At 39.4% G+C, this 23,831-nt stretch overlaps 1 protein-coding gene across 3 annotated transcripts in view; it reads left to right on the top strand.

Moving 5' to 3' along the window:
- Positions 1-23,831, top strand: part of OLFM3 (olfactomedin 3) — a 214,264-nt gene that overhangs the window by 142,368 nt on the left and 48,065 nt on the right. Inside the window, exon 1 of one of the 3 annotated variants that reach the window (XM_034437364.2) lies at positions 5,743-6,095. The exons of the other annotated variants lie outside the window; for them this stretch is intronic. Coding sequence (XP_034293255.1) covers positions 5,925-6,095 — 171 coding nt within the window. The 5' untranslated portion in view covers positions 5,743-5,924. Of the gene's footprint in view, positions 1-5,742; positions 6,096-23,831 lie in introns of those variants that run through there. 3 annotated transcript variants of the gene reach the window in all.

Below are 23,831 nucleotides of genomic sequence, written 5' to 3'. Positions count from 1 at the left end.
GCATCTAACATTGTACAAACCTAGCTGTTGAATTTAATAAGCATGTGTCACTTTCCCTTCTCCAGTTGTGTCAACCTTGTGACAGAATGTACTGATCCTCTGGTTTTTCATGTTTCTTCAGTAGGAGCTACTGATGACCTACAGCAGAGGTCCCCAACTTTTTTTTTTGAATTTTATTTTGTCTTATACATCCAACAAACATTAAATCTATAGTGGTCTACATCACAATATGTCCCATTACATATATAGGGTAACGTACAAAAGTCTATTACATATATCAATTGACATGCTTATCCGATATCTCTATTTATAGCTCGATTTGACATCCAATTATACCATTGATTCCAAGATATATAATAATCTGTGTCCCCCTGTCCTTTCAGTAACATAGTAAGCCGATCTGATTCCGCACAATTCATTATTTTCTGAATTACTACTTGTTCGAGTGGGCTAACATCCATCTTCCAGTATTGGGCCCATGCCAATCTTGCAGCTGTTGTTATATGCAGCAGCAGGTACTATGCCATTCTATTAACATTTTTGGGTCTTATCCCTAATAAAAATACCTCAGGACGCAATTGTATATGCTGCCCCAACATTTCATTGAGCCACTTCAGAATATTCTTCCAAAATTTCATTGCCTCTCGGCAGGTCCACCATTGGTGGAAATATGTGTCTTCTTTAACGCCACATTTCTAACAGACTGAGGGTATTCCAGGGAACATTTCTGCCTGGCGGTAAATGCCATTGATATGCCATTTTATATATATTTTCTTTATATCCTTTTTTTAAATTTAATTTTATTTATATGCCGCCCTTCAGAGACTCAGGGCAGCTTACAATGCATTAAACAATAGCCTTCATACTTTTGTATATTTATACAAAGTCAGCTTATTGCCCCCACAAACTGGGTCCTCAATTTATCTACCTTAGAAAGGATAGAAGGCTGAGTCAACCTTGAGCCTGGGGAGATTCGAACTTTGCAGTAATTGCAGGCAGCTGGATGTTAATAACAGGCTATTAGTCTGCTGCGCCACCAGGCTCTTCTTCTATTGACCGGGTTAATTTCATATTCCTAGTCCAAATTTCGCTCCACCTCTCAGGCTCTATTGAATAACCTAGATTCTTTTCCCAGGCATGAACCAAAGTCTTCGCACCATCCTCACCTACCTCCATAGCCATAAAGAATTTATAACATTTAGATAACACCTTTTCATCCACCCCCAATAATATTCTATCCAAAATCTGCACCTCTTGGCTAATCCCAAATCTCTGTCTATCTCTCATATATTGTTACTTCAGGAACAAGGAGTGAACCTAGATTGGTGGACATACATGCAAATTAGCAGCAAGTATATGAGAGGTCCCCAACTTTTTTGATTCCGCCGAGTGGTTTTGGCAGCAGGGGGAGGGAGAATGGCTTTGTGGGTGCAACCTAAATCCTGCGCATGTACAAATGAAGCTTTGCATGCTCTCCTGCCATTTTGGCAACCTGGTTCTCAATGAGCTGTGGCCAGGGGTTTGGGGACCTTCAAAGAAGGGTTTGAAATTTGAAATGGAAGTACCAGTGAATGAGTGTATCATGAAATGAACTAAGAACTTTGGACACAATATACTGATGAAACAGTGGGAAAAATATATGGTTAAAAGGATCGAGATTTACATTGCTATAACCTAAAAGAAAACTTTTATAAAAAGATGTAGTTACTGTTGGTGTATAACTCCAGGAAAAATTGTCTAGAATGTACAAACGTACTTCAAATTTCCTGTTGGAAATGTGGCTAACATGAAGGGTTATTTTATCATGTCTGGTGGATTCAAATACATACGATACAAAGAATTTTAATGATCAACATTCAAGTGTTTTGCGGTGGTTCTCCTATCTCTCCGACCGGTCGCAATCCGTGTTGACAGGGGGGCAGCGGTCGACCCCAAGGAGACTTGTTTGTGGGGTGCCACAAGGGTCGGTCCTCTCGCCCCTTCTGTTCAACATTTATGTGAAGCCGCTGGGTGAGATCATCCGTGGTTTTGGGGTGGAGTTCCATCAGTACGCTGATGATACTCAGCTGTACATTTCCACCCCAGACCATCCCAATGATGCCTTGGAAGTGATGACCCAGTGCCTGAAGGCCGTGCGGGTCTGGATGGGGAGAAACAGGCTTTGACTCAACCCTCCAAGACCGAGTGGCTGTGGCTGCCAGCGTCCCAGTATAGCCAGCTGACGCCATCGCTGATTATTGGGGGTGAATCATTGGCCCCCACGGAGAGGGCCCGCAACTTGGGTGTCCTCCTGGATGCACGGCTGTCTTTAGAAGGGCATATGACAGCCGTGGCCAGGGGGGCTTTTTGTCAGGTTCGCCTGATATGCCAGTTGCGCCCCTTTCTGGACCGGGATTCCCTACGCACGGTCACTCAAGCACTCGTCACCTCTCGTCTGACTATTGTAACGCTCTCTACATGGGGCTCCCCTTGGGGTACACCCAGAGGCTCCAACTGGTGCAGAATGCGGCCGCGCGGGGGATTATGGGAGCGACGGGGCGCTCCCATGTGACTCCTCTCCTGCGCGAGCTGCATTGGCTTCCGGTGGACTTCCGGGTGCGCTTCAAGGTGTTGGTGATCACCTTTAAAGCGCTCCATGGCTTAGGGCCAGGGTACTTACAGGACCGCCTTCTGCCACCAATAGCCTCCCACCGGCCGGTTCGCTCCCACAGAGAGGTCCTCCTCAGGGTGCCATTGGCCAGACAATGCCGGCTGGCGACCCCCAGGAGGAGAGCCTTCTCTGTGGTGGCACCTACCCTATGGAACAATCTACCCCCAGAGATACGAGTGATCTCCGACCTCCGGACTTTTTGTCGGGCCCTAAAAACTTATTTTTTTCAGTTAGCCGGTCTGTCTTGATTTTAGGGTTAGTTTTAAATTTTTAATATTGATTTTAAATTGACAAGTTTTAAATTACGGGCCAAATTTATAAATTATTTTAATTCTATTTTTAACTGTAATGTTATGTATAGATGTTTTTATTTTGGCTGTTCACCGCCCTGAGTCCGAAAGGAGAAGGGTTGTATAGAAATTTGAAAAATAAATAAATAAAAAATAAATAAATAAACAAACAAACAAACAAACAAACAAACAAACAAACAAACTACAACCAGAACTGGGATTAGTGGATAGCCAATTAAAAAAGAACTATGGAAGAATATTCTTATATATAATTCCTGCTGCAAGACAATTATATATTCAAAAGTGAAGACTCTGAAATACCTACAATGGAGATAAAGGTGATAGAACTAGTAGAGATGGCAAAATTAACTTAATTAGAGAAAGATCAACAACTACATTTAACAGTGACTGGAACCCCTTAATGGGCTTTTTGCTTTAAAAAAAAGAAAAGAAAAATGAAGTTATCATTTATGAAGATTAGAAAGGGCAACTTATTGAAAGAAGGAAATTATGATGTAACCTTAAGGTAAAATATAAATGCATTTATAACTGCTATCAAAAAGTTTGGAAGCTGCTTCTTTTATAATGTTTTTTTCTTTCTTCTTTTTCTATTTTCTTTCTTGTTTATTTACCGTTATTTCTCATTTTCTTTCTTTTTTGAATATTTGTATTGTTTTTAACCTCTTAAAAATTTCTTCAATAAAAATTATATCTTAAAAATCCAAACATGAGGTTAAAGGAAGAATGATTCCTGATGTGCTAACAAGAATTTCTCATAAACAAATCAAAATTAAGTGTCTCTTCTCTTAAAGGAAAACAGATTGACCACAAAGATCTGCTGGACTAGCAGTACAACCATTCCCTACTAAAATTATAGCCCAATTTACCAAGTGATCTGGAAGCTGAGTAGTTCCCTTAAGGTTGTATGGACAACATAATAAATACCTCCCAAAAGCACCTACATGTTCCAACATGCCAATGTAAACAGAATAGTTAATTGGTTTGTTTGTTTGTTTTGCAAATTTCTAGGCCACTTAATTCCAGGGTCTCTTGAGTAGCCATTCAAGCATACACAAACAGTAAAAATAAATCAAAATAAAACCTAACAGACTACATCATTCAGAAGGAACATCAAGTAGCTCTTTCCCTTCCCAAGGCCCTAGGAAAGAGCCCTACTTAATGCTATTTTAAAGGGTGATAAACAGTGGCCATATACAGTATATCTCCTAGAGATATCTCTTCTAGAGGGTTGGTGCCACAACAGAGTCCTGTCTTCTGAGTCCTACTGAGGCTTTGAGGCTACTCCCATAGGCAGCACATTGCAGTAGTATTCCATCCATACAGTGACCAAGTCTTGATGTAAGAGGAGCCTCATAGTCCTATATAACTACTACTGTGACACAAGACAAGGACCTCTGGCCACAAGTGGTCAAACAAGAGAGCTATGAGTCCAAAAGCACCCTCTTGATTATGAAGGGTAACCCTGTTCAGGCCTCCTAGGACCCTGAAAGTCTCCCAGGACCCTGAAAGACTCCCAGGACCAGAAGGGTCAAACAACCATAGATGCTCAGTTTTGCTCAGTATTGCTGGGGTGGAATCTTAGTTTGTTCCTCCCCTTCCAAAGCTTCAGGCTACATTTCTATCATTCTTTTTTTCTAAATAATTTTTTGCATCAAGAGACATCATGTCATATTATAAGAGAGCGATGTTTTATTTGTGATATTTTACAAAGCAGCATAAATAAAAAAAATAAATAAAGTGACATCTCTGCAATTATATTCTGAATATCTCCACAGAAGCAAAAAATTACAGTGGAGCAATCGGTAGAAAAGCAATTTCAGGTACATAGTCTTCATATTGGCTCTAAGCCAGGATCCCCCCCCCCCCCGCTTTAGAGTCGTGTTTGGTTGGAACAATTTGGTGTCATAATTGTTGTTAGTCATATAAAAAAAAAAACAAAGATCAGGGGTGAAATCCAGCAGGTACTGACAGGTTCTGGAGAACCGGTAGCGGAAATTTTGAGCAGTTCGGAGAACCGGCAAATACCACCTCTGGCTGGCCCCAGAGTGGGGTAGGAATGGAGATTTTGCAATATCCTTCCCCCAGGAATGGGGAGGGAATGGGGATTTTGCAGTATCCTTCCCCTGAAGTGGGCTGGAAATGAGATTTTGCAGTATCCTTCCCCTGCCATGCCCACCAAGCCACACCACGCCTACAGAACCACTGGTAAAAAAAAATTGGATTTCACCATTGCCAAAGATGTATGTGACCTTCCTGGAAATTTCTGCACCCACTCATATACACAGACTTTATCCTGGCTTTAAAGATAGTAGAGATAGGAGTGGCCAGTCTACTCCTATCTAACTCTCCAAATTGTGATCCCTTGTGCATTATGGGCTATGATGCAATAAGTAGCTTGACTATCCACGCTGACTTGGAAGCAAATCCCATGGAATCCAGCAGGGTTTATTCTCACCCACACATCAAATTGCATTTTTCGTTCACACGAAGCATTGTGACACTTGTTGACAATGGCAACATCAAGACGTTCATGGCCTCATCCCTACTTAACAAATGCCCACAGATGTTCCATATGAAGTCTGAGAGATTCTGTTCTCTAACCACCCGCTACGGGTTGACTTTGTTACCTCTGGCCTTGGACCTCTGGCTTGCCTCATTAACCAGCAAGCTGCCCATTCCTGGTGAAGTAACCCTCTGTTCTCCTCCACATCTTCTTTTCTTCCCTCCCAGGCAAAAACTATTATTATGAGCATTAAAGGCTTTTGTTCCTGTGACCAGCCTGCCTTGCTACGTGGTGCAAAGAGAGGAGGCTTCAACGCCAGTGCTTGGAGGAGGGAATGGGGGGGGGAGCAGCTTGGATGTGCGTTTTGGAGGATGATTAAATCTAGGGAGGCTGAACCCTTTTCATGCCATGGATGTTGTGAGTTGCAGGCACGCCTCTTTCCCTGCCAGTCTGCTCTAGGATGATAATCACTCACTATGAAAACTCATTAGCTTCCACAGCAATGAGTCCTTCACTCCTCAAGCTGGGTGCTGTGCTTAGTACCATGGCTATGATTTCTAACTGGATGTCCCAAACGCTCCCGTCACTGGTAGGACTGAATACCACCAGGCTGTCCACTTTTAACAAGCTAGTAAGTAACTTCATTCTCTGGAGAGCTTTTATGGGTTTGAGAGGGAAGGGAAGGGAAGAGACATTTTGCTATGGCTTTTCTTTAAAGTGACCCACAGACTGCAATTTTAATTTTGCATGCTTCTGGTAAGAACCTTCCTTCTCCCCTCCTTTCTTTCAAGTTGTTAATGCATGTTCAACCTATAGACTTACTTTCTGGAAAGAACATTTGCCAACTGGAAACGGAACAATTTAAAAAAGAAAAAAGCTTTCTAAAATATTTGTCTAAAGCACGGGTATTTGTACAAGTCTTAAAACACCGACGGCATTCTTGTTTGTTCGCTTTCCACTTTCTGCATTGTGACTTCCAAAAAGCCTTGCTGTGATTATACAAAATAAGCATGATTAAACTTGAGCTGTTCTGCTTCCTTTCCTTTTCTTGCAAAACTATTCCACGTAGCAGGATGACTGCCTTTTTCTTGCTTTGTATTTGGGATGTCCCAGAACAAAAAGCAAGTTTTCCAGAGGAGCAAAAAAAAGAAAAAAGAAAAAAAGAAAACTTTAGAAAGAAAACACACTTGCAAACCATTTGATTAGGGCAGCATGCCAAATTAGAGGTTGTTATTGGCTAAAGATGTCCACTGATTTTCCAGGATGGATTCCATTATGTGTACTGTTGCTGAAGTGTAGTGCAATGCTTGCCAAAAAGTCTTGTTTGGTACTAAAGAAGCAAGCCTCTCTGTCTGTGGTCTTAATGCTGTCTTAATAGCTTGTTAAAATGGGTGAATTCTGCATCCTTTGCCATACCATTTGCTGAAACGGAGCTAATGAAAGTTTGACGAGGAGGCACTTAACTGAATTTCCCTGCTCCAAAGGTTCCTCCTTACCTGTACTCTGTTCATTGTGATTGCAATCAAATATCAGATTAAGAGCAGCTCAGGGCTAAATACCACTTGGAAACTAAACACGTGATCTAATTTACTAATCAATATGGAATTTGTTCATTGCCTGCGGGCAGGAAATGAGAATGGAACCATGATTTTTAGTGCTTTTCATTTGAACCATTCATTTTGCTCCATTGTGAAGTCCTTCCATGCAGACTGTTGAATTAAGGGTGATATTTCAGAGTATTTATCAGAAATTTCTGTATATTTATCAGAAAAGACGTTAAGATCAGCCAGCCTTTGTAACATCTATGGCTCCCTCTGGAAAGTTTGGAGTTCACTGAATGTCCAAAGGACCTCAGAGGATTCTTAGTTCTTATAGAGTGAGCTAATGCAGCCCTATAGTTCAGAGTGGAGCCATATCTGATAGGGACAATTCAGCATTATTTTTTTTTCTTTTTCCCATAGAACTATTAGTAAAAGTTACATGTTGACCCCAAAACTTTGCATTTGCACTCTGTACAATTCCAGAAACCTGTGTGATTTTTATAGTACCTGGGGAAATCTGCACTCTGATGTTTTTTTGGCCATAAATCTCAACAGCTCCCTTTGGGCTGGACTCAGCCTACATCATAAGAGCAGAATATTTATTAGCCTTTAGAATATTTATTAACTAGGTAAGCTAGATCAGGAAACAATTTCACAGGAGTTGGCCTTTGTTCAGAGTGGCTATAATAAAATAATTTTGCAGGTCTTATTCTATTGTACATCCCGCTCCTATACCTATGTAAATTGAGGAGCTGATTGAGTTATTTTTGCCTACTTTGTTTGTTTTGGAGATATGTTTTTTCCCTTGTCGCTTTGGTAACAGATCTCACTTATCTCAGTCAAAGTAACCTTCCTTACTGTCTATATCACCTTTCTCTAACTCATTGAAGGAAAGATAGAACAGAAAGTAAGACATAAACCGAACCCATCTGACTTTCCCCAAAATATGTTGCTAGCCTTATTGGGAAATGCCAGAAACAAGAGAGAAATGCTAAACATATAGAGGGCAAATGCATACCAATGTTCATATATTTTGACTGATTGATAGGTAGATAAAGCAAGCATAGAATAACCTTTTGAGAATAGCAGCTGTGAGGAATGCTTGTGCTTCCCGTATCTTAGGAAAAAATTAGATAGAGAGATACAGGCAGGGCATCCCAGAAGTAATAAATCAGTCATCAAAATAAATGTCAGTCACCACAATATTATTATTTATCTCCTGCTCATGCATAGTTATTAAATTTAAAAAAATAAAAATCTGATTTAGTACCAAATGTTGACTATCCTATTACTGTTATGTGTGAGAAAAAGAGGGAGAGTTGCATATGTTTGCTACTGAATCCTAATTTCAGAGCAGGCCCCCAAGTCCAGTAGAGATCTTACTTTCTCCTACCTTCTCCAAATCCTATAGAACTTTTTGATAGACATTGTACACCCCCCTATACCTATTAAATTGGGGGGTGGGGTGGAAGGTGATTGAGCCATTTTTGCATACTTTCTGCTTGTTATGGAATATGGAAGCCAGGGTAAATTGATGTACACGCCTTTCTGTGGGAAGAAATGTCCATCTGGTTCAGTTCCAAGCTGGGAGAAAGGCACTGGAGACAAAATGGAGGTGGAAGTTGATTGGAAAGATGTTTTAATGATGAAGCAGAACCACATGGGTGGTTCTTGGCAGCTGACTACATGGAGTTGAGAGGAAGGGTTATACCTTCTATTGGGCTTTGCACTTCAGCTTCCTGTTTCTATGCAAGAACATGTATTCTATTGGCTGTTGTCAGACTCCCATGGGGCCATGGTTATGTAGAGGTCATAGCTGGCTCTTTAGGCAAAGTACAAGTCCTAGGTGTTTGTCTGAGCTAGATTTGGTTGAAGTTTGGGGTGATGCAATGAAGGGGCTTGTGTTCTTAAAGGGTGTTGGGTAATTCCTATTGTGGCTTAATGACTTTTTCCTGTTGGATCTTGGGTGAGGGTATTTGCTTATGAATAGAGCTATTTATCTCTTAAGTGCTGACATCTGCCATTGGCTATTAAGAAAAGGTGGGGGCTGCTTTCTCCCTCTAAAAAGACATTTCTGATAAGATAATATTCTGCCTTTTTAATATTTCTCAAAATATTTCATTCTTCTAAGAAAGGGGCAGGTGATAACTTTCTACATTTCCTTTTCTACTTGCCTTGCAGCATCACCCAGCAAATTTGATGAAATGTTGGCATGATGAAGCCACACCTGCATCCCAGTCAAACTAAAAGCAAAAGATGGAGAAAAAATTGCATTCTCCCAGTGTAAACCTTCATAAAAATGTTGACCTCATTGCCTCATGTCATAAAAGCAGGGCCTAATGCCTACATGCTTTGCTTTTTCTCAGATAAATTCTGTGAATTTATCTTCTTCCTTTTCTCCAACTTCGTTTATACTAAAATTGAAAAGTACTACCATAGTTAAGAAACAGGAACAACTTTGGCTAATTAAACTTTACAAGGACAAATATGAAATATTGTGCCCTTGCTTGGCTCCCATTGAGCTCTCTGGACAAGAAACAGCTTCTATTCTTCCATTCTCTTTGTTGCTTTCCCCATTCAGTATCTCTTTATCTCCACTACGGATGTACCCTCAAAGTCAAAGGGGCAGCCCCTAAAGTTCCTCAAAATCTTCCATTAAATTATAATGTGCAAAGCAACCGGAAGAAATTGCTGAATGTATTAATTTGTATCCTGCCTTTATTATTTTGCAAATAATTCAACGCAGCAAACATTTTCAACATATGAATATTTCTCCTCCTATTTCTCCCACAAAACAATTCTGTGAGGTGAGTTGGGCTGAGAGAGTGAGACTAACCCAAGGTTAACCCAGTTGACTTTCATGGCTGGGGTGGGACCTGAACTCATGATCTCCCGCTTTTTAATCTGGTTCCTTAACCACTAGACCAAAATGGCTGTCATTATGTTGCCAGCAAACTTTACAAAATAAAATGGAAATTAAATAAAGCCTAGTTTAGTTTTTGTCTTGACTCCACCCACTTTTTAGGATACAGCCCTCTAACCTACTATTCACAACCATTATAAAAGCAGTTGTGAGCTAAATGTTGCAGTTTGCCAACTTATATCCCTGGAACAGAGGTCCTCTTTTTGAAAATTCTAAAGTAAGCTTCAAAGATAACTTGATACCATTCAAATATTTTAGAATTAAGCCTCATCGTTCTTACCTGACATGGTCAATAGCAAAGAACTGTGGGAGATATGGTACAAAACAACTGAGGTTGGCAGTTACCAGTACTCTAAGAACAGTAGTGGCATCTCACAAGTAGAAAGGAGGAGGGAGGAGGGGAGGAGGAGGAGGAGGAGGAGGAGGAGGAGGAGGAGGAGGAGGAGGAGGAGGAGAAGAAGAAGAAGAAGAAGAAGAAGAAGAAGAAGAAGAAGAAGAAGAAGAAGAAGAAGAAGAAGAAGAAGAAGAAGAAGATTTCTCTCTCTCCCTCTCTCTGTGCTTTCAGAAGCCTTTCAAGTGGGATCAGAAAGAAAACCAATTATTTCTGTTAAGTCCCTCTCCTCTAATTCTTTTCCTCATCTCGAACTGAAGTTACCACCAAAATTTTATCTGAATCTAGGCAAGAGCTTTGGAAAAGAAAAAAAGACAACTTGGATCAAAATCTGAGTCCAAGAATCTCTAACACCTTCCCTCCTTCCAAACCTAAATTCCCATCAAATGCCCCTACACCTCCTTTCCCTTCCTGTTCCTTTGGCTTGCTTCTGTTGGCTTCTAACATCTAATGCATCAAAAAGGAAGTTCCCCCTCCATTTCACATAAGAGTGAAATTCTGCATTTTACTGAGGTGAGCCAGGCAATCTATGCAGAAAGAGGTTTTTTTTTTTAATCTTCATTGATATTTTTGTCTTATTCAGATCTGCCAGCAGTAGAAATGACAGTGGGAGATATTGTTACAGCCCAAGTGCTTGTTCTGAACCAATTTTCCTAGGAAGAGAAGCCCATCTAAAAACTGTGGGAAACAGTGCCAAAGCAGCCTCTGAAACACTGGAACTTAAATATAGCCTGATACTTTCAATCACTTAAACCTGAGCACCCAATCCCAAAACGCTTCTCTATGGAAATTCTTCATTCCAAATATGCACCAGATGTATGGAAAAGCTATTTGAAAAGATCTTGTGGTGATTACTTTTAAAAATAGAACAAATTTGGTATGCAAACACCTGAGGACTCTTCTAGCATGGCATAGTTCCTGAATAATTGTTTTTTTTTAAGTTTGAAAAAAGTCCCATATAACTCTCCTCTTTCCTTTCTTCTCCTTTCTTGCCTCCCTTATTAAGGCAATTTAGATTATAAAGCCTCACTTTCCTCAATTTGCACATGCTATCTCATTAAGTATTATACCTTTCTGGGTGGGACCCTGTACTTCTCTTGAGGTTTTAAGACTCTAGCTCCTATCACCTCTGACCATTGGCTATGCTGATAGGCTTGGTAGGAGACAGAGCCCAACAATATCTAAAGAGCTAGAATTTTTCCACTCTGAATCTTTATAGAAGACCCTCTAGAACTATGTGCTTGGAGATATGTTACCATGGTCTACATTTAAAACCTACAAATAATAAGATCAAGCCCTGATTTGATCAACCTTATGATAACTGAGATCACAACTCAGTTTCAAATGGGGCTACTATTCTACCTTGAGTAAGGTGACCAGACGTCCCGCTTTTGGCGGGACAGTCCCGCTTTTGAGCAATTTGTCCCGCGTCCCGCGGCGTTTTAAAAAAGTCCCGATTTTTCATTCTGCCTCCTGGTTCCCGGCTGCCTCCTGAATCCCCGCTGATGGCTAGAGGGAAAAAACCTGTTTAAACTCTTGCCGCGGGGCTTCAAAGGGCCGCTCGGCTTCCCCCTCTCAGCTGATTTGCACAGGGCTCTGCTCTTGCTAAATTGCTCAGTTTTTTTTTTCCTCTTTGTGCAAACCAAGCTCAAAACGAAATTGAAAGTAAAACAGGCTGTTGGCTTTACGGTTTGCTTGCAACGTTGGAAAATTAGGCAGCAGATTTATTTTCCTTTTCCTCACCAAAAAAGGTAAGTGCAAACAATGGAAAATTATTTAGGGCAAAAGAGGAGAGTTCAAGATTTTAAAACACAAAAGAAAAAAAAGCTCTTTTTAACTAGGGAATTGTAATAATTGAGATATTATTAATTGTATACTGTGTTGAAAGCAGAAATGGTTAAGTTGTGGTTTGGAGGAATATATGGGGGAAATTATTTGGTTTATTATTATTGGTAAGTATAATTAATTGATTTGTAAGAAATTGGATTGCATGGAAATAATTGGAATATTCATGTTCATATTGATTAATATACAAAAAAGATAGTTATATAACTAATTGATTTATATTAAAATGTTGAATTTGTATTAAACAACTGTATTACATAATTACATAATTAACCAATGTGAGGATGGATATAAAAATAGATGACAATGGGAAGGGGTATAAAATAGAATAGAAGGGAAAAATTGAATTTGATTAAGATTAGAGATGAGGATGAAGGGTAATATTGTTTTTTTAAAAAAAATAGATGAGGAATAAATATGGCAAAAAGGAAATATAGAAATTGTAAATTTAATTGAAATGACTAAACACTGTTTAAATTTGTGAACCAGCCAAATATTCTGTTCAAAGAAAATACATTGTATGTATGTGTGTTTCTAATTATTGCTATTTATTCATATTTGTTCTCTTTTATTCTTTAAAGTTTAACAATTCATTCTTTATCTTAATATCTTTATATTTGTTTGGGGTTGGCTTTCTTCCCTTTCATCTTTTTTATTGTACAGCAATCTTTCTCCTCAAACCTACCACCTCTCTTTTCTTTCCTTCTTACTTTCTCTTCCCCCCCCCCTCTTCTTCTCCTCCCTACTTCCTCTTCCTTTCTCCTTCTCCTCCTCTCTTCCTCCCTCTCTTAACCATCACTCCTACTCTAATTTCCCTTCCCTTCCTTCATCCCTCTCAATTACTGTATCCTTTTATGCATATGGACTACTCAGAGGGCTGAAAAAGTTATTTTTGACTGGTCCTCGCACTTTTGACCAGTCCTCGAACTTACGACTGTCCTCACATTTGACATTTTTGCCCTATCTTGTCATCATGGTGAAGAGAAGCAGTTGTGAAATGAGTGACATGGTTATTAAGAATGCTGCACGGGCATAAATGTGAGGATGGTCATAAGTGTGAGGACCAGTCAAAAGTGTGAGGACCTGTCAGAAATGACTTTTTTCAGCCCTCTGGTTAGTCCTTTTGTGCATATGGACTACTCAGAGGGCTGAAAAAGTTATTTTTGACTGGTCCTCGCACTTTTGACCAGTCCTCGAACTTACGACTGTCCTCACATTTTACGTTTTTGCCCTATCTTGTCACCATGGTGAAGAGAAGCAGTTGTGAAATGAGTGACATGGTTGTTAAGAATGCTGCACGGGCATAAATGTGAGGATGGTCATAAGTGTGAGGACCAGTCAAAAGTGTGAGGACCTGTCAGAAATGACTTTCCAGCCCTCTGAGTAGTCCCTCTACACATAGCCATGGCCACCCGGTCACATGACCAGCTAGCCACGCCCACCCAGTCACATGACCAGCTAGCCACGCCCACAAAATAAGCCACGCCCACAATGTCCCTCTTTACCAATGTTAAAATCTGGTCACCTTAACCTTGAGAGTAAACTTGAGTAGGATTTCATATCCATGTACCCCAGGCCCAAGACAAATCATACATTTGCTTTTACTGTTAATTTATTTGAAATGTTTGATCCCTTCCTATTGAAGTAACTATCAGGGTGATTACTGTTTAGTAGGGTTGTGCAGCAATCCAGACTGAAATTTATTTATTTGTTTAAAACACATAGTGTATGTATTAAACATTTAGACCAGGGGTGTCAAACTTGCGGCGTCACATTGTCACGTGACACATCACAACTTTTTTCCCCTTTGCTAAACTTGGAGTGGGAATGGCCAGTGTATGATGCATCTGGGCCATGGGCCACAAGTTTGACACCCCTGATTTAGATCATGTGGAGATATTCATGTCTTACCTATTTGTTACCCCTTATAGAAGTTGGGACTTTTTTCAGGGGTTTTTTGGCTGCCCTGGACTGCTCTGAAATCAGTTCAGGAAAAAATGCATTTGGTTCAAGGAATTACTGAATTCTTAAGGCAACATACTTATGTGTGCTCCATATCACCTTTTTCCCTTTGAATCTGGATCGTTTCATATGATCCATTAAACATTTTTAGTAACACTTGTTAATTCTCTGTTATACACTGCCTAGGGTCTCGTTTCTGTGAGATGAGGAACTAGATAGATGATAGATAGATAGATAGATAGATAGATAGATAGATAGATAGATAGATAGATAGATCTGGGAAAATGTTTTTTTCACCCATCCATCTTTTGGCAATGTGATTTCATTACATCTGCAGCAGAAATACCAATCATTGTTCAAATGGCTGCTTCTTCTGCTTTACCTAAATAGCAACCATCACCATCACCAGTATTTTATTCTGTGGGCTTTTCAAGTCCACCAAAAGCTTGTAATGTATTATTAAGCCATTATTAGAAATGCTTGGCAAAAAGGCCGGCAGGAAGTTTCATCAATAAATAAGCAGCCCAGCTTTTCCAAGCTGGTTAGACATTATTGTGGAAACAACATAACTGTGAACGATGACAAGATGGGATCTATGTAGGATGAAGGCTGCAAGGTTCACCCCATTATCTGATTACTGAACAGTTGAACTGGAGAGTAAATTCCACATAAATGTTGCACTTCTGCAGAAAGCCCTGTCCTTTCCAGTGAAAAAAGATCTGAGAAAGCAGAACTGAGGAGTAATCTTTTTTTTTTCTCATTCCCACTCAGGAGTGGAACGACTCCCTTGTATTTGGAGATAAATAGCATAAGCAAGTTTCCTATCATACCATGCTCAGTAGGGAATTTTAGATTTCAGATGCAACCATACATTTTGCTTTATACTTTAGATGACTGTGATACATTATACATGAGTCAGTTTTGAAAATGGTTTGGAAACTTTGAGGTTCCTACCAGGACTCAATAATTTCAACAGCATACACCATTAATATTTTATTTGAGCCACTTCACAATCCATTTCAGGCCCAGTGTAAAAAGCTGGATTTAGCTGTTATACCTCTAAATGCCCTGAGATCTGGCTATTTAAAGGGAGTGCCTTCTCTAGATGGTGCCATTTTAGATCATCTTCATAGGTCTGTTTTGATACCAGCATGAAATAAGTTAGGACCCTTTTTATTATCTGGTTATTATAAAATAGAAGGCTTGCCTGATGGTACTAACCTTTGTGTCTTGTCTATTTGGGGTGGTGGTGAGGTTTTTCTTTATTTGGACATTGTTGTTTTATTTACTTGTTTATTTCTGCTTGCTTTTGATTTTATGGCCTGTTTTACTTTGTTTTGCTTGGTTTAATTGTAAGCTTTCAGAGAAAGCCAGGTGATACGATGTGCTGGTTTGCATTGTAAATAAGACATGTACATCTTGAAAATGGAATGTGCAAAGGTGTATCCCAAGGGATATTTTGATGTTCTTACAAGCAGTTCAGATACAGCCTTCTCGGTATTTCATTCTTTTTGAGGAATTTTTCTTCCTGATGTGATCACGTCTCAGACTCCAGCTTTGAGTGACAAAGAATTAAATAGGCAGTTTTCTATAAAATTTCTTTCCAGAATTACAATAAATTCTACAGAATTAATAATAATGCAGTCAGGTATTTGGACAACTTAGATAATATATCACCAGCTTCCATGTATAACTGTGACTTCTTAAGTTTTCACAGGTTCACAGAATTAGGAAAGCCATCAAGCTATAGATAAATCTCAATTGTACTCAAATTAGTGAAGAGCAGAATAATCCGGAGTTCCCCCAAGTTTATGGTTGCCTCCTATTATACAAAGCTTATGTTGGTTTATCAACATAAGCTTTTATACAAGATCAGGAGCCCTTGCTTACAGTCATTCATGCCTTGGTTGGACTGCTGCATTGTGCTTAACATGGGGCTGTCCTTGAAGATCACCCAGAAATTACAACTGTTCCAAAATACAGCATCATGCAGTGCTGAGTGCCCCTAGATTTGTCCACGTTAATGGTTACACCTCTGTTATGTGAACTGCATTGGTTCACACTTTTCTTTTGCATGCAATTCAAAATGCTGGTTACTACATTTAAAACCTTACATTGGCAGCTTACTTGCGGGATTGCCTTTCCCTGTAGGTTATCTGCCCATCAGATCAGATAGAGTAGGTGTGCTTCAATTCCCTTCCTTTAGATCAGGAGTGTCAAACTCAAGGCCCCGGGGGCCAGATCCAGCCCATGGGGTGCTTAGATCTGGCCGGTGGGGCTACCCTGGAAACAGCGAAGGATCTGCCTGCGGTGCATCTGTCAGGGAAAACGGAGCTCAGGAGGACCATGGGCGGCCCTCCCGAGCTCCATTTTCACTGACAGTGTGTTGCAGGACGCCATCACAGCTGAAAATGGAGCTTGGGAGCCCGTTTTCATTGGCAGAGCACTCAGGCTACCACAGGCGCCCCCAACACAAGTGACGTCGAGCTGGCCATGCCCCCTGGCCACACACCCCGAGGTCAAACATAACCCTGATGTGGCCCTCAATGAAATCAACTTTGCTTTAGATGTTGCCATCTTTCAGAACTTGGGAAATGTGTCTTTTCCATAATAACTGTTACCCTTTCAAACACACTATCCCTTGAGATCTTGCAGATCTCTATCCTTTTCACTTTCTGAAAAGCCACAAATAGTTGCCATTTTCTCCAAGAGCTGGGATAAAGAAAAGCTGGAGTTGGAAGAAAATGTAGTGGGTTGCATCAAGGAAGTTTGGCTACAGTGCCAGATTTATTATCTATTTTTGTATGATATTTTTATTTTTATAACATGGTTTTGGACTGCCCGGAGTTCTTAAGCTGAGTGGCCATACAAATGTTTTAAATAAATAAAATTTAAAAAGCCTAAGTTCAACCTTTGGAGAATAATTTCCTGTATGACGGTATATGTTAGCTATTTTTCCTCTTGATTTTTCTGGTATTTAAAATGAATACCATTTCTGTTTAGAGAAATCTAGGTAGTACTTAGATATCCTCATCGGGGATCAGGAGCCAAACAGAATTGGGCCTGGTTTAGTATTTGCATGGAAGCCTAGTGGAAATTTTAGGCCCCTCAGCAGATGAGGAACTTGAAAATAACCTCTCAGAAAAAGGCAATGATGAATGACTTCAACATTGTTGTCAAGAAAGCAATATAGATGTGTCTATGTAGTCACCAAAACTTGAGCTTGGCTTGAGGGCATCTCAGACAACTAAGTGACAGCAACTACTTTTCAAGAACTTTGCATTCTTAAAAAAGCTAAAGGGCTATTCTTCTTTATTACTTGATTGAAGACATCTAACCAATATCGGGGCTGTATAATAGACTGCAAAGTTGAAAAAAAATAAACATCCTGGAAGAAAGGAGCAGAAACTGCTATCATATTAATCCTACAAGAAGTACATTGATGTGACCATGAAGTCCCAGGGAACTGACTTCTACTTGAAGAAACATAGCAGAGTTAATTATATACATCCATATATTTGTGCGTTATTGTGTCCCACCTGTATTCTTAGAGTAACATATACTCTATCATGTAAGGGTATCCCAAAAGCTTCACACCTAAATATTAAACCAAAACTTCACCAGGTGTATCTCTCGGGCCTTTGAAATTTGAAGGCCCTTCTACTAAATTGACACTACAACATCCAGAATTCCAAAGCCCATACTGGCTGGGCATTCTGGATTCATGGTCACATGAAATCTGGAGGATACTTGGATGAGGAGAACTGTTGTAACCACTGTGCCATATTGGTTCAATTTTGTGAAATTCCATGTATTTAAAGGACAGCTTTTTTTGCGAAAAACATTTTGTGCAAACTGCTTCAAAAATATTGTGTTATGTAGCAGCTGATGCTGTTGTTTTTGTCTTTGGCAGCTGGGTTTGTATGGTTTGGAACTCTTAAATTGTCCCTGTGATGTGAATAAGGGAAGATAAGATTTATGCACCCATACTTTCATCATGGCATATACTGTAATTTCCTTCCTCCCATTCCCAATGAAAATAATACAAAATACTATAAATGTACAAACTCAGAGGTTGACTGACTTGAGCATGATTCTGGGACTTTTCATAAAGCTAGCTAGATACTAATGTAGTTGCAAAATTACTTTGGATGCCCATGTATAATGAATGAGTATAGAATTTCTGCTGCAGAATGCAGATTTGAAGCAACGTTGATGAGAAGAGCCTTGAAATATTTCAGAACTGGTATATCCAGCATTCTGTTCTATTTTGAACTACCTGAAAAAGCAGGCTTGGTATTTCTCTTAGATTCCAAAGACAGGACTAGACCAAGGGATTGAAATTGTAGGGACATAGATTTCATGTGAATACCAGAAGGAGGTTCTTGATGAGAGGAACTGAGAGTCCATCAGGCTTGGAGATGTTTTTAAGGCACAGGAGAATATGCATCTATAAGGGATAATGCATAATGAGTCATATGTGTTCAATGCTAATATCCTTTGCAATATTACCAGCATATAACATCCTGAAAGCAATATTACCAGCACATAACATCCTGAAATCTTACTTAAGTGGGAAAAAATATATTTTAAAAAGTTTAGCAGAAAAGATGAGCTTTATGTTTCACTTTTGGATATACAATTCTCTTGACATTTCCATTCATCTGATTATTTTTTAAAAGTTACATCTTAGCTGTCTGTGGATTCTCCATTATTCCAAATAACTCCTTAAATATGTTTGGAATGAAGAGATCTATAACTTTTGATCTATATGTGGTTTAGGAATATAGGAGGGCATTTTGTTTATTCTAGGCATGTCTTTATTACCTTCACGGGGCTCGCAGTGGCTCAGCAGTTAAAGACACTGAGTTTGTCAACTGGAAAGCTGACAGCCTGGGTTCAAGACCCGAGCACCATGCAACAGAGTGAGCTCCTGTTGTTTGCTCCAGCTCCTGCCCACCTAGCAGTTCAAAAGCATGCAAATGCGAGTAGATAAATAGGTACCATTTTGATGGGAAAGTAACAATGTTCTGTGTGCCTCAGCATAAAGTCATGCTGGCCACATGGCCACAGAAATGCTCCCTCCGCTAAGAAACAGAGATGACATCATCCCCTAGAGTCGGACTCGATTGAAAAGGGAAAACCTTTACCTTTGCTTTATTACCTTCACTAAATAATGTCTATGGAGATTCTCAGCCATCCAGGTCATCATGGTTGTCTTAAAGGTGCTTTTTGTTTTTTCAAACAAACTGGACTTTCTTGAAGAAACTTCACCTCCTCTGGGAAGCTTCAGTGCTAACTAACTGGTAGGGAAGGAAGGATTTGTATTTCCCTTTTCAGTCAGTCAGTCATTAACACACTGAGTATTAGGGGAACAACTTGGGGATTAACCTATGTCCTCAGAGTACCTGAATCAGAGTGCAAACCCATGGAACTATCTTGGGACTGCTGAAAGACTGACTTGTAAACAGGAGATAGGTGGTGTTGTATCCCTCCCCCTCTGTTGAGACAGGGCTGTTTAATTTAAACATAGATAGCCACTTTGACCCCTCTTTCAAAGCAGTGGCCCTCTCTATCAAGAATGTGAACCTTGTTATCTTCAAAGTAGCAACCCTTGTCTTTCAGGTGCAGATGGACTGCTGAATCCTGTCCTGATGAGTTCATTCTCCTGTGTTGCGCCATGTGGTTGTGGAGACTTGTACATTGGGGGAAACAAGATTCAGCAGTCCCAATTTTTAACTTACATCAGTGCTTGTTTTTGGTTGTCTTTTACATAATCAGCCAATGCACTTTTCTTCTTTGATGATTTGATTTACCTAAAGTAAACCTCCACCTCCATTTTTGGGAGGGAGCAGATATAATTATCAATATAACTATGGGGATGTATTATTGTTATTATTTAAATATGTAAATGGCTGACTTCCAATTGCAAAAGAGGGGAAAGCAGAAACATGCCCATTTCCTATGGCTATTCCCAGGGGTGAAATGCTCCCAGTTCGGACCGGATCGCCCAATCCAGTAGTGATGGAGGCAGGTGGTTCGGAGAACTGGTAGCAAAAATCCCTATCCCCCCCCATGCCCAGCTGAGCCATGCGATCATCAGAGGCTTTTTTCTTTAAAATGGCTCTGATGATCCCAGCTGAGTTGCCTGATCGTCAGAGGATTTTTTAAAAACCCTCTGCCGATCAGGCAACTCAGCTTGGATCGTCAGAGCCATTTAAAAGAAAAAAAAGTTTTTTTCTTTTAAGTGCCTCTGACAATCCAAGCTCTGATGATCCCAGTTGAGTTGCCTGATCGTCAGAGGATTTTTTAAAAACCCTCTGCCAATCAGGCAACTCAGCTGGGATAGTCAGAGCCTTTTGAAAGCATTTTTTACAACCTCTTCGCCGAAGAGGTTGTAGAAAAATGGTTTTAAAAGTCAAAAAAAAAATTGGCCACGCCCACCCAGTCACATTACCCCCACCACCAAGCCACGCCCACAAAACTGGTAGTAACAAATTTTAGATTTCACCACTGGCTATTCCTGATAAAGAAATTAGAACAAATTCCAGAGGCCGTGCTGTGTGTGTTGTCCCTGCCTTGTTTTTTTCTTTAAGAACATTAAATTATCTACTTACACTTGCAAATTTTCCACAATTGTACAGTTGTGGCATACAGTATATGAATTTTCAAATGTTTACTTCCCCTTCCATTTCAACACTGCATTGAAATATAATGCTCGTCTTCTAAATGTACAGAATGCTACACTGCATTCAATAGTACATGTTTTCAAACATTTGATGTAAAAAAAAAAAACGCTTGTTGGTGCTGTGGTACCTTAGAAATGAAAAGGTCTCCCCTATAGACCCACCCTTGGTCAACTACAGATGGTTCTGTCTTTTATTAAACAAATTAACCCAGGATCAAACATTCATATTTGAAAAAGAACTTCAGCATAACTTAAAAGGTCAAATCTATTCAAGTGTGCCTGATCTGTTTGAAGATTGAATGAAATATATTACGGAACCATTGTAGGTTGAACTTGATGCATTGACATGTTTGGTTTGGTAGGTACATTGTTGTGCTGCAATGTTTTTTTGAATGGAACATTGGAAAAATCTATCAAAAACTTCTACTGTGGGATCCAGGGCAGGAGTTTTCTTGAGTATATTTGCCTGTAATATTTTCACAAGCTTCTAAATCAGAAGCTGCACAGAAGATTCATGTCCTGCAATTACTATGCTACTTACCAAGAAGGAGGGGTAAGGAGTCCTGCAATTACTATGCTACTATGCTGCTAGTACTATGCTACTTACCAAGAAGGAGTAGCCCACATGGCTTTAAAATATCCCACACATATCCTGGGACACTTTGCTGACTACTAGTTGAACTCAAATGCCTTCTACCCAAGCACTCTGGAAAGAGCTCAGATGAGAAATTGCTGAGTTAATAAAAATATGTGACCTGTCCCTCAAATCAAACTTAGTACCAGAGGATTTTGAAAGTAGCCAATGAAGTCAAATTTTTAGAAAAAGATAATAAGAGAATCAGAAAATTATAGAACAATCTGTTCTTGAGAAATTCACAGAAAACACTTAAAGAACAAATAACTAAGCATATAAAGAAATAAGCCATGGTAGGGGGAAAATTGAGTTTATCCATAAAATAAATCCTTCCCCATTATCTTTCTAAAGTGTTGTTTTTTAAAAAAGAATATCAACAGGAACATGAGTTCAGGTGACCCTGCCATTGTTACATCCTAGAGATTTAAATAATAATAATAATTCCCTAGGTTTCTTACAACAGTATCTTTATAAATTCCTTTTTGATGGCATAAGAAATTCTGCCCTTTTATGGGTTATTAACTAGTTAAACACAGAAAGTAAGGAGAACAAATAAATGAATAGTTCCCAATGGAGAAAAGTAAGAAGTGGGATCTCTCAAGAATCCATGTTAGGACTAATGCTTTTAACATGTTCATAAATTATCTTGACTTAAACTATCCATTGAACTGGCTAAATTTGCATGTGCCAAAATGTCCATGGAGATTCTTAGTGATCCAGGTCATGGTTGTTTGTCCCAAAGGTGCTTTTTCAAGAGGTAACTGGACTTTCTTATTTTTCTTACAAGATGTTCCAAAAAGCAGTTCCAAAAAGGTTCCATACCCATTTGCATTACTCAGGTGACTCTGAGGACATAGACAAACCTCTAAGTGGCTTCAATGACTCTCTAAAAATAATGCAAATGACCAGCCGTCTGCAAGCAATATAAATCCTTCCATTCCCCACCATCCAGTCAGAGCTGAAGAAACTTCTTGGATGAGAAGCGAAACATCTTCTAAGAAAAATAAGAAAGTCCAGTTGCATCTTGAACAAGCACCTTTGAGACATGTGCCAAACTATTCAGGGGATGAAAGCCAAATGTGATTATAAAGAACTCCAGAAGAATCACTGTACAGGTGGTCCTCCACTTATGACTGGTCTCTTAAGAATTGTATGAAGTTATGACTGATCTCCCAAGAGCTACTTATAACCAGTTTGTGAAGTTACAATGGCTACACATGATAACACACTCATGGTCACGTTACCCAATTTTGGATTCTTGGCAACCAGTTCACTTTTACAGCTGTTTGCAGTATCCTGTGGTCACAGGATCGCAATTTGTGATATTTTTTTTGCCAGTTTCTTGCATTTACTTCAGGTTTCCAGCAAAAAAACCCACCCATTTGGGAAAATGAATATGCTTAACAACCATAACATTCACTTAATGACCACTCTGTTCACTTAACAATTATGGTGTTCACTTACCTGTAAACTGGTGATTGGTTAACCAAATGGCAAATGCAATTCATGTTAGATGTTTATGCACAGCAATGCAGAAAAATCACTAATTTCATAGTTTAATAGTTTCAGGAAGATATCAACTCTATGTGCAACAGCTGTGAATAAGATAAAGCCCGTGCTACAATTCATTAGGAAAGGTTTTGAAAATAAAACTGAAAACATTATAGTTTTTTAATTTTTTTTATTTAGATCTGTCTGTCCATCTCTGGAATACTTTGTGCGATTCTGGTTGCCAAATTTGAAAAGGAATATGATAACTCTGGGAAAAATGCAGAAGGAGGTGACTAAATGATCAAGGACTTCGAAGATCTCCTTAATTTAAAAGAAAAAAAAAATACTTTGGAGACTTTTAAAAAGGCAACTGGAGAAAGTATCAGTGTATTTAAAATCCATGCATAGCAAGGAGACAGAAGTTCTCCATCTCTCCAAACATTAAGGCCAAGGTTCATTCATCGAAATGATCAGGAAATACACAATATTGTACTCAAAAGAAAATTCTTTGTATTATAGTACAGAATTACAGGTAGTTCTCAAATTACAACCGGTACTCGCATTAACTTCCATCACAGCATTTCTACAGTCACATGATCAAAATTTGGTGCTTGTCAACTTGCATGTATTTATGACGATTGCAGCATCACAGGTCACGTGGTCATTGTTTGCGACCTTTCCAACTGGCTTCCAATAAGAAGTCAGTGGGGGAAATGCGGATTTACTTAATGATTGCATTATTTACTTAACAACTGCAGTGATTCAGTGAAAACCATGGCAAAAACGGTCCTAAACATGGCTCACATAACAACTGCTTTCCTTAACAATGGAAATTTGAATCCCAATTCTGGTCATAAGTCAAGGGCTACCTATATTGTGTGGATTGTGCTAC

Source organism: Pantherophis guttatus, chromosome 3 (assembly GCF_059756535.1).
Source record: "Pantherophis guttatus breed Tessera chromosome 3, ASM5975653v1, whole genome shotgun sequence".
In the NCBI taxonomy this organism is placed as follows: Eukaryota; Metazoa; Chordata; class Lepidosauria; order Squamata; family Colubridae; genus Pantherophis; species Pantherophis guttatus.
Note: the sequence above shows the minus strand (reverse complement) of the source record. Positions and strands in the feature narration are given on the sequence as shown.